The 12,038-nt window shown below is 42.7% G+C and overlaps 1 protein-coding gene across 9 annotated transcripts in view; it reads left to right on the top strand.

The window, feature by feature from the left end:
• The window catches only part of RAPH1 (Ras association (RalGDS/AF-6) and pleckstrin homology domains 1), a 153,861-nt gene that overhangs the window by 91,913 nt on the left and 49,910 nt on the right, over nucleotides 1–12,038 (top strand). For 5 of the 9 annotated variants that reach the window (XM_053215605.1, XM_053215604.1, XM_053215603.1 and 2 more), the window contains 2 exons: nucleotides 1,296–1,438; nucleotides 4,062–11,669. In XM_053215605.1, the coding sequence (XP_053071580.1) occupies nucleotides 1,296–1,438; nucleotides 4,062–6,113 (2,195 nt within the window). In that variant the 3' untranslated portion in view covers nucleotides 6,114–11,669. The other 4 variants (XM_053215609.1, XM_015074154.3, XM_053215607.1 and 1 more) reach the window with 4 other exon arrangements.

The following is a 12,038-nucleotide window of genomic DNA, read 5'->3' as shown; positions in this document are numbered from 1 at the left end:
TTGCCATTTGGAAGAACAAGGATGCAGCATGAGAACATTAGGCTAAGCGAAATAAGCCAGAGAAAGACAAATACCATATGATTTCACTTATGTGGAATTTAAGAGACAAAACAAACGAACAGGAAAAAAGAGACTCAAACTAAGAAACAGACTCTTAACTATAGAGAACAAACCTACTGGTTACCAGAGAGGAGGGGTGGGGGAGCGGGGGATGGGTGAGATAGGTGATGGGGATTACAGAGTACACTTACCATGATGAGCACTCAGTAATGGGTAGAATTGTTGAATCACTATACTGGACACCTAAAACTAACACTGTATGTTAATATACTGGAATTAAAATTAAAAGCTTAAAAAACACTCAGCAATTAGATGGTGGAGAAAGAAGAAAACAGAGTAGGTTTTATTTCATAGCTTATATTTTTGCCTTGAGGATATGTCCTGACTTTATCCATAGGAGTTTGTGGCTGTTATCTGTGTACTTCTTTGGCTACCTTGGCTGGACTTGATTAATAAAGCAATCTGATAATAACCCCCCCTTCACCAAGTATTGGATGGGACTGCTTTAACACCTGAATCTCCATCATTGAGCTAGGTGCTTCCTTCTGCATGGTTATCTTGCCTGACTTGGGGTCCAGTGACTTAATCTCCCCAGTTCCCTGGATGTCAGATTGCAGTGTACCCTCCACCATACCCAGCTCCCTCGAAGAGGTGTTCTTGCCTTACCAGGAGGCCAGGCTGCAGTGTGGCTAGCTGCCTTGTGGTGCCAATACCTGAATCCCTAGAAAACACTTCTCACACAGGTGTAGTTCCTAAGTACTAGTCACTGCAGGCAAAAAAGGAAGTAGACTTCATGTATGATCTGAAGTTGTAAGTGAGAACTCTCTAGGATGGTCTGAAGCAGGGGTGTATACAAAGATTGAGTCTTGGTGTAATGAAGATGTGATTGGAAAAAAAAATTCAACTCTTCTATTGGTAGTTTACTGATTCTCTTAATTGCTAGGAGTTCTTACAAGAAGTTTTCAGCATACCAGTAATGTTACATGAACCTTTCATTGTAACGGTCAGCCTGTCATGGTGAACTATTTAAAAAGAATCAAGATTTCCTACTAGCCCTAAGATAAAAATTTTCTAGTGGAAGGTCCAGACAGTGTTTATATGAAATGAGTTTGAGTAAAAGTAACTTGTTGCACTGTGGCATAGCATCTTGTCTTGTGTAAAAGAGCTAAGTGTGCACATTCACATTGTCACAACAATGACTTATTTGATCCTATTTTTGAAAATCTCTTTTAAAGAGTCTCAGTCAAACCATTCGAACCAGTCTGACAGTGGAGTGTCTGACACTCAGCCAGCAGGACATGTCCGCTCCCAGAGCATTGTGAGCTCCATCTTCTCTGAAGCCTGGAAACGGGGCACTCAGTTAGAAGAGTCCAGCAAGGTAGGTAACACACTTGTGTTCACTGATAGGAAGAAATCTGTTTGACGTTTCATGGGTTTAGTTTGTTGCTCTTTTATTCCTTGGTTAGGACTCTCTGGGCCCTATTTCAGTATTCTTACTTTGACTTCTCCTCAAAAATGAGTATCTGTCACTTGACTCTAATGCCCTAAGATCTCAAACTAGCAGTTTAACAACTTTATCAGTGGCTCACATTTTTAAGAAATAACAATTTCTTCTTTTTCACCCTTAATCAGTTTGGATGGAGTAACGCCATTTAGTGCCAGTGCCCTAATTTTGTTCCAGAGAAGCTGCTTATGGTGCATTATTTGTTATTAATTTAATTTATTTAGACTCACTCCTTTGTCGTCTTTTCCTTTACGCTTTTTTGGCATTTCTCTGCACATTGATGAATTCTCTCAAATTTTAGTATATGTGGAAGACTAAATTCAGATGAATCCCCTTAAAATTTTGGATCCCTGAGCTTTGTATGGTAGTTTTTTCAGTGACACTGAAGGACGAGTATGATTATTGCAAGACTATTTAGAAGTACAGAGGTTCTTTAGCCCAAGTAGAAGACATCATATCACACTACCTGTGAAGTTCTGTGGGCAGTGTTGCGTCCCAGCTGTCCTTGCCCTCTGAGCAGGCAGGAGCCCACACCATCACCGAAGGACCAGTGGCACACCTGGCCTGACTGTTGTGTTTTTACCCAATAATCATTGTGATTTTTCTTGTTGTTGTTGTTGTTTTGGTCTGAATCACTTTACACAAGTATATTCACCAATGTGAATTAAACAGATATTTTCCCTTAATTTATCCAGTTATTTATTTATGTGGTTGATAAACTGGCCCTCAGGAAGAGGCATTAGTAGGCTCTTATAGTAGGCTCTTAGAGGCATTAGTGGTAGTGTGGGGATGGAACACTTTGTCTTAGAAATAAATATTTGAGAATTATTTCTAATGACCTAAATTCTCAAAACACTGCCGGTTTGTTTAACACCCATATCAGGGGTTCATACTTTTAAGAAATTATGGTATACCTTTCCCCACTTAATCAATCTGGGTGGAACAGCCCTATCTGGTACTAATAATTTTATATATGTAGAAAAGCAGATTTATACAATTCAGGTATCTAAAGAAAAGTCTTCTCCCTTACGAAATTTTTAATGGTGTTCTCCATGTGCATTTGAAATGAAAGGCCAAGGAAAACAAAGGTCCAAATGCTGTGTGATGAGGCAGCATAGTTCGCCTTAGTAGTTTCAGGAGCGTGCACCCTGCTGTGTAGGGGAGCTAGTCTGTTTGTCTTGACCCCCCACCCCTGTGTTTCTTCTGTTACCTCAGCCTCAGGTGCCAATTGAGAAGGCCAGCACAGCTAAGGTCTGCACCCCTGCAGCAGCCAAGACAGGGTCAAGTTAAGGTCAGGGACTGTTCTTTGGAAACACATTAACCTGGGTGACTCCTGTAACCAAATCTCCCAGACTAATGCTTTTATTTTGTGCAGTTTTTAAAGAAACATGTGAGTATCCTAATGGGCATTAGAATTCAGCCTTCTAGTCTACTAACCTAAGCATTTTTGACGCTAATTAGATGTCATTCATAATTTGGAAACAAATGATTTATATTGGCTCTTCACAGTTTGTTCAAAGAACCTAAAAGATGTACCCAAACTTAATAAACCAAGGGTCCTTCTTTTGCTCTTTTCAAAAGTACTTGAACCACATTCTTGTGTGAGTTGGCTCCGTGAAATGGATGACCAAATGTGGTAATTCAGGCAATGCCAGAGATGCCCAGATGGGCTGGTCAGCAGGTTGTTGGCAAACTCTCATTCCCATTTCTTGATATATCTTCTTTACTCTAGTTTTCAAAGGTTTCCTCTCATTTTCTCCTGGCTTTTTCTGTGATGGTATTTTAATGATCTTTTGCTGTAATGTTTATGAAGCATTTCTTTATGTATTTTCCAGTAACACAAATGTAAAGAATGCCCCCCCCTTTACCTGCATTGCTGGACTTCTGTGCATGTTGGATGCAAATGTCTCACACGAACACGAGTGTGTGTGTCAAGCTCATTCATTCCTGTGTGACTGTGCACGCCTGCTGAACATTCTCATATTCTCACGTGTCCGCTTGCTAGCATCAAAAAGCCATCCTCATTCCTCAGGAGGCCCTCCACCAGCACTCCTAAACCCAGTTATGGCATCTGCTTGATGTGGATGCAGCCACAGACTGAAAGGTGAACTCGACCCATCACGTCTCCACTTGCCACAGTCCTGGTGGGGTCTGTGCTCGGAGGTCCACCCACGGGGGTGCCCATTCAGGGCAGGTGTGAGAAAGTCAGGGCTCAGAAATCAGGCCGTCCGTCACCCGTCAACAGCTTTTGCAGCAGGACCTTTTTCCTAGATTGTTAGGCAGTCTTGCCGTTGGAGAGTATTGCTGGGTGATCAAATGCTGTGCCTTGCTGCCCAGGGAGTCTGATTTTCGCCTTTGTGATGTCCCACTGCTGAGTCCTTTCTTGCATGTCCCAGATTCCTTGCTGTTTAGTTTTATGCAAAGCTTACCTCTGTAACTGTTGTGTTTGTTGTGTTTTCTCTCTCCCATCCCACCACCCCTTTTATACTCCTTTTAGGCCAGAATGGAGTCTCTGAATCGACCCTACACTTCACTTATGCCCCCTTTATCCCCACAGCCCAAGCTGGTCACCCCCTACACCGCCTCACAGCCTTCCCCACCTCTGCCGCCCCCGCCCCCACCCCCACCCCCACCCCCGCCCCCTCCCCCCCCACCTCCCCCTCCCCTGCCCAGCCAGTCTGCACCTTCTGCAGGCTCAGCAGCCACGATGTTTGTCAAGTACAGCACAATAACCAGGCTGCAGAACGCTTCTCAGCACTCGGGAGCCCTATTCAAGCCTCCACCACCCTCAGTGATACAGTCTCTGGCTTCCACCCCACAGTCAGGAAAACCTCAGATCCTGGTGCCCCCCAATGGAGTGGTTCCCCCACCTCCTCCTCCGCCCCCACCCCCCACCCCGGGCTCAGCTATGGCCCAGCTAAAACCGGTGCCCTGCACCCCATGCCTCCCACAGTTCAGCCCTCCCCCTCCCCCTCCCCCACTGAAGATTCATCACGTGCAGCATGCCACTCAAGTGGCTCCTCCCACACCACCACCTGCCCCTCCTGCCCCTGCACCCCTCCCTCCCCAGGCACCCCCCAAACCCCTTGTGACTGTGCCCCCACCGATCGGCACCAAGACCGTGCCACCTGTCATGACACAAGCTGTGCCACCTACACCTGCTCCTCCGGCTCCCCCCGCAAAAAAGCAGCCAGCTTTTCCTGTTTCCCACATTCCACCCTCTCCCCCTGCTCCTCCTGGCCCTACTCCACCACCCACGTTACCCAAGCAGCAGAGCTTCTGTGTAAAACCGCCTCCCTCCCCACTATCTCCGGTGCCCTCGGTGCCCTCGGTGCCCTCGGTAGTGAAGCAGATAGCCAGCCAGTTTCCGCCCCCCCCAACCCCTCCTCACGTGGAGTCACAGCCCTTAAAGCCCCCCACAGCAAATGTGGCCCCTCAGTCCCCTCCTGCTGTAAAAGCAAAACCTAAGTGGCAGCCCAGCTCCATCCCTGTCCCTTCTCCGGATTTCCCTCCTCCTCCACCTGAGAGCAGCCTGGTGTTTCCTCCACCACCACCACCACCACCACCACCACCACCACCACCACCGGCCTCAGCCCCGCCACCACTGCCAGCCACACCCACACCTTCTCCAGCCTCCGCCTCCGACAAAAGTGGATCTCCTGGCAAAAAGACCAGTAAGACGTCCAGCCCCGGGGCAAAGAAACCTCCCCCAACCCCACAGCGAAACTCCAGCATTAAGTCCAGCGGTTGCGCAGAGCACCCTGAGCCCAAAAGACCCTCCGTAGACAGTCTAGTGAGCAAGTTCGCATCGCCAGCAGAACCGTCAGGGTCTCCCAGCAAAGAGAGCCCCCCTCCAGCAGCACCCCCCAAACCTGGAAAACTGAATCTTTCTGGAGTTAACCTTCCCGGAGTTCTCCAACAAGGATGTGTATCAGCAAAAGCATCCGTTCTGAGTGGACGTGGAAAAGACTCCGTGGTAGAATTTCCTTCTCCTCCATCTGATTCTGACTTTCCACCTCCTCCACCTGAAATAGAGCTTCCTCTGCCCCCCATAGAGATTCCGGCAGTATTCTCGGGAAACACCTCTCCAAAAGTGGCAGTTGTCAATCCTCAACCCCAGCCATGGTCCAAAACATCCGTGAAGAAGGCCCCTCCCCCCACACGACCCAAACGGAATGACAGCACCCGCCTCACTCAAGCAGAGATCTCTGAGCAGCCAACAATGGCCACAGTTGTGCCACAAGTGCCCACTTCTCCCAAATCCAGCCTTAGTGTCCAGCCTGGATTCCTAGCTGACCTCAACAGGACACTGCAACGGAAGTCCATCACCCGGCATGGCTCACTCTCCTCCTCCCGCATGTCCAGAGCAGAACCCACAGCCACCATGGATGATATGGCATTGCCCCCGCCCCCTCCTGAACTGCTTTCTGATCAACAGAAAGCTGGTTACGGGGGGAGTCATATATCGGGCTATGCAACGTTGCGGAGAGGACCCCCTCCCGCTCCCCCCAAGAGAGACCAGAATACCAAGCTCTCAAGAGACTGGTAGTAGCTACCATAGGACTTTATTTTCATGGTGTCTGTAATCAGTTCTACAATCAGCTCACCTGATCACCTATGAATTCTGGTGTTCAGAGCCTCCTAGTATGATGATGTTATTCAGGTAGTATCCAGCTCTATGTGTGTGTACATTTGCGTGGACACACATAGCTATACACATATAGTGTGTGTATGTATATGTATATATATGTATACATATATGTATGTGTATATGTATATATATAGCCGAGAGTGAATCTATTTATTCCTTTTCTCTCCTAATCTGAAAATGGGTTTGTGTATCTTGGGTGGAAGAGGCCTGGAAGGGGATTGTGTCCTGTCCCTTATGATTTCTATTATCTATCATGTGGATTGGACCAAAAACTTATAATGACTTATTTAGAAGGCATTTTATAAGTGTCCATGCACAGCCTGTCTGTGCACGTTGTGTATTATATCTTAAGGAATAGATGTATTATGTGCTGGTGTCTCAATTTGAGAAGACAACAGAACGTTTGGTGTACCAATGGGGCTTTTGTGTTTGTTTTTTCCCCATTTGGCTGAAGTTCGAACTGCTTGACTGACACTTCATGACTGTACATGAAGGGGCACTTTAAATCAGGAAACTCTGTCAGCATCACGGATGGAGAAATAGTGCAGTATGGGGAAGTTTTCACAGACACCATATCTGTTCGTGCTCGTGCATAGGCAGTAAATATATGATGTAACCAAACCATTCTAGTTGCAGTATTGCTGCCATGATCCCACCCGTATCTAGGATGTGTTCTGTCACAGGTAAGCTCTTCACCTACAATACATGGATAATTTAGTACTATAATCCCGGGTAGTTCTTTTTGTACCGTTGGAATCTTTTTCATAAGCTTTGAGAAGCCTCATCAAGCTTGGCTTCATGATCCTTGCTTTGATTTGTTGTGAGAGAATGTCTGACACAGTACCCCTGGAATGCTCCGTCCCACCAGTTGTAGTGTGTGCTTTAGGTAGACGTTGATAGTAGGTATCTGTAGACAATTGCTATATCAAGTATACACATCCCATGTCCGAAATAGTGCATCATTACAAAAAACAAAGTTACCTTCTGAAATGCGTATTTTTTGTGTGTTGCTCTAGGATGGGTGATTAGGAAAGAACAAAACTGGCCCCTGTGCAGGTATCATTAATCAGGTTGTACTTCGTTTAAGCATGGGACTGTCCTACAGGGAGGGAAAAATATAAATGAGCTTTTTGACAATTTCATCCTCAGCTACTGGAGTGCACTAGGATTCTTGCTTGCCATAGCTTGGTTGTGGAGATTTGTCCAGGTTAACCAGGTGTTCTGATGGAGTAGTGTAGTCCAAAGTGACAATACATGATATGCATGTGCAATTTGGTATAACACAGAATTATCACTCTCATCACACCCTGCAATCCTGTATGCTTCACATTATACTTAGGCAAAAATTTTTTTTTTGTCCTGTGAATTTTCCTTGGTATGTGAACTATGTACTGTCTCATCAGTTTATGATGATAAAGTGACCATTACAAATAAAATGCAACCTCAGAGCTGCTCTTACACAATAAAAACTAGCCATCCCAGCAGTGATAAATGAGCACATCTTGTAAATGAAAGTCTCTACCTGTTGTGAATACGGATTACGAGTGCAAAATAAGGATTGTCCCATAAGGAAAAAGTAATGCCATAGCAGTGGGGCAGAGATAGTAAATAATTCAAAAATAAGCAAAAGTTGTACTGTATACACAAGATATTCCTATAAAGCCACCTCCAGAAAAGTATGGCACCATAGAGGATGTGAAGTGGCACCTCACCATTGCCACGGCCCCAGGGTATCGGTCTGCATATTCATGTGCTTACAGAGCAATGTGTACCTTTGTGCATTTTTTAAAGCCCTGCTTCTTTAAAAGGTACTTTGGACTTTTTCATTTGTTCTCAAAGTTCTGTGTGCTTGATATCCTTAGGCTTTTAAAGCGACCTTTAACACATCTGCGTTAATTAATTTAACATGCACAGCAGTTTGGGTAATGGTTGAATACAGATTGCCACGCTCCACTGTAACTCACGAGAGAAGGAATTTCCCATTGTGTTCTGCCTGCAGCTTTATATTCTAAGGATCACCCTTATTTGTGGGGTAAAGTTATTAATATGAATCCAGTGGCATATTCATCACTAGGGTTTTTGTTGTGATGGTGGCCTTTATATATATGTATACGTATACGTATATGTGTATATAGGTGGACTTCAGCTTTGCTTGGGGGGGAGGGGGACAATAATGTGCCCTCAGTCTTCCTTCACCCATGATTTGAGCCCTAAGGTACAGCCGCTGTTTAGTCATTGTAGGATTCCTTAGGCCTTCTTGCCTGATAGTCATCTTGAACTGAAGCTTCCAGCATATCACTTTCCTGAAAGAGCAGCCATCCTTTAGAATGCTCATGGCACGGAGAAGAGAGCAGGGCCAGAGGAAGAACTCTGTCATTCTTACCCCAATCCAATGGCTAGTCTACAATAGGCTGTTTTCTTTTACCTATCTCCAAAGACAGAGAAGGCTATTAATCAACTTTCCCATTTGTTTTTTGTGAAACGCTGAATAAAAAAAAAAAAAAAAAGTTAGATTATACTTCTAGTGTTTTACTCCCTAGTGGAGTGTTTTTAAATTTGGATTTTTGTTGGGATGTAGTTCTGTGGGCTTTTTTGTTTTGGTTTGGTTTTTTGACACTACTCTGTTCTTGTAACTTTTCTCTGGTGTGTTCGTGGAGAACACCTGCTGCCAAAGGACACTAATACTGTGCCTTCTTCCACTGCCTTCTGCTCAGCAGCTCTTCCAACCCCACATAGCTGCATCTGGTCAGAGAAGAAAATCTGGACAGCTGAGACTTGGCTGTGCTGAAAAATGAACAGCATGGATGAGCTCATCGTGCTGCTGAGGGCAGTGCAAACAGGTGCCTATTTCAGCCAGTGACTCAGTTAATTAGTGACCCCCTTAACTTCTACCACAGATAATTTCAGAATTAGACCACCCTGGGCTTAAAGTTTTGGCACCAACTTGGAAAGGCAGCAGAGCCTATTCTGTTGATAAAACAACTTACACTAGGTTCTAGGTAATAATACAAATGCTAGACTATTCTGTATTGCAGTTTTATTCAGCTGGGCTTTTACTACTCAAATACATTATTTCTTTAGCTGCTGTAATTTTTTCTTAAGTATTCTTAAGGTTTTCATAGGTACTCATTTAACGGTAAATTTGTTTTTAATTTTGGGGACTTTTTAAGATGAGAAAGAGGACGTTTCAAAATTACAGGAAAATGATTTTCATGAGAAAATTTCAAAGTAATGTAGATGTGATGGTGTTTTACAGTCCTCTAAAATCAAGGTGCTCCCGCCCACCAATGGCATACTCTGCTAAGGGCTGTGAACTTTCCTGGAAGTCCTCTCTCTGTGTAAGTTTACTTGCCACTAAAAACAATGCCGAGTTTATCAACAAAGTTTAAACAAAATTGGGAGGTCGTGAATAAGTAATTCCAGTGGGGTGACAACTCTGAGATCAAGATTTAATAGGAGCTGTGCATCCAGTTAGAGTTTGAGAAGCTGCTGTTCTGGGGGAATACAGCTGCTTATCACCTTGTGTCAGGGATGTAAGGTTATAAAATAGCCTGGAAAAAAAGTGTCAGGTAATGGTATGGATTGGTTTTATTTGACTATCAAGCCACCAACAGAACCCATTGTCACCTTTTTTCCCTAGTTTTATGTTAACAAGCTTTTTCATATACCTTCAGAGCTAATAAATTATAACTGATAGAATATCTCACATTTTATTCAAGTTTAGACCAATTAAACGTCTATGGCCCTGTATGATTACAGGGGTAATTACTTGCTTTAAGTAAAGTGGGTATAATAATTTGGACTTACACACTTGATGAGAGGATGTCTAGTCCTAAAACTCCCTTTCAGGTTGCAAGTATCTTTTGGCACTTCGAGTCTTGTTTTATTGACATCACTTATTTATATAAAGTGGGTTATCCCAAACCCCGTAGGAATATGTGATCACTCACAAGTTGAGATTTGATGTAAAGAGAAATGCAATATAATATCCCACAATTTTTTAAGATTTATTTTCCTTTAAACATTCAGTAGAAGAACATCTCTATACCTTTACCAGGCTGTCTCTCCAACTAAACAAGTGCTCTGTTCTTAATTGTGCCCTCAGAAGGTCTGTATGTAAAAGAAACCTGAAATATAGCTGTAAATTTGCTAAATAAAAAGAATATACTTGAGAAACACATAAGGGAAAACATCTCCAATTCATTTGCTCTTTGTTTGTTGAAGAGAAGACACTATCTGCTATAATCCCCAGTGCCTTGAACTCTTTTGGAGGAATAGCATTTAAAAAAAAAATCCAACAAGCAAACTTTGAGGTGCTAATGAAAGAGAAGGAAGATGAGTATTTGTAGTTTGTGCAGAAATAGAAAAAATGTCTGTCTCATAAGAGATGGCTTCATCCAGCTGAAGAGTGGCCACTTTCTACCAAAGACATTTAGAGAAGTAAGTCGAGTCAGGGTGATGGCAAGTACTGCGTATTAAAAGGTAGCTAAGTTCAGAAGTGACCACATTGATCACGGATGGCTATTAATACCAAGTTCATCATTGTTGAAGCCTCAACCTCTTCTTAGGCAGAACATGCTTGCAGCACTTAAAGTCTTTGCATTTTGGGAACTGTCCATTGTTTGTTAGATTTATTGTAACCTAATACCAAAAACTGCCACTTTTCATGATTCCTACTTCCTATATATTTTTTCTCTACTTGTAAATAATCCCTCCTCGAAAATAAGCATTAACTGGAATGTTTCAAATGATTTTGCTTAATTTTATCATTAGCCGCTAGTGAACTCCTTTTATAGAAATGTACAATTACGGTATCATTAGCTTGTGCTAAATATTGTAAAAATCATTGTTTACTGTTTCAAAGGAAAATTGCACATTATATTTAACTGGGATTGCTCGTTTTCCCATTTCTTTAAAAAATGGAGTCAAGGCTTACACTGACATCCAGGCTGTGGGAGCTTTGTTATAAATAAATAGATACAGTGTAGGAATATAGTTTTTTAAAGCATGAAAAAGGCGGCAAAAAGAACTGCATTATAAAGTACCTGATAAGAGGACATTATTCAAACCATTATGATTATGCACAGCTCGGTAAAGGTGAAGTTACAATTTTTCTTTCAGCTTTGTTGCTATTTTCTTCTGCTTAAATGTACGCTCTCATTTCATTATGTGCCTTGCTCCCTGATTGTGCAAACCTATATATAGATATATATAGAGAGATATATATATATATATATATGAGAGAGATATATTCAGTACTACTGACGATGTTTTTTTTTGTTCTGCTGGATTAAGTTATTTTCCAAATTACTCCTACCAGTTACTGTCGGTGAAATCTTGTAATGGCTTAGGACAGTAGTCATACAGTCAGTGTAAATTTGTTTTCAGTTATGTGTTTTCATTATGTCAGCTTACCCAATTCTTAATAAAAAGAATACATAGATTTCATTTAAACATGGGGACTTGACTGTGGATTGACATCATTAAGAACTTGGTTTCGCTGTTCATGTTGGTGGTACCCATAAATAGGCTGTGCGGTAAGAACAAATTAAATACATTCAACTCGTTAACCTTTAGTTTTTACTGACAGATGAGAAAGCTTTGGCTACTGAATACATTAGCAATTAAGTAGTGATAATAAATTTTAAGATTTTTCTTCTTAAAGTACAACCTTTTTTATTTTAAAGCTTTGCTATCACCATTATGTGTTGGCCTGCCATGTCGCCATGTCAAGGTATGTACACTGTTTGCCAAACCAAGGCAAAAAAAAAAAAACTCCTCTTTTTATATTAATAGAATTGTATTTGGGGGCAAGTGATCAGA

This window comes from Acinonyx jubatus, chromosome C1 (assembly GCF_027475565.1).
Source record: "Acinonyx jubatus isolate Ajub_Pintada_27869175 chromosome C1, VMU_Ajub_asm_v1.0, whole genome shotgun sequence".
In the NCBI taxonomy this organism is placed as follows: domain Eukaryota; kingdom Metazoa; phylum Chordata; class Mammalia; order Carnivora; family Felidae; genus Acinonyx; species Acinonyx jubatus.
The sequence above is the reverse complement of the archived record's forward strand: the minus strand, read 5'-3'. Positions and strand labels throughout refer to the sequence as shown.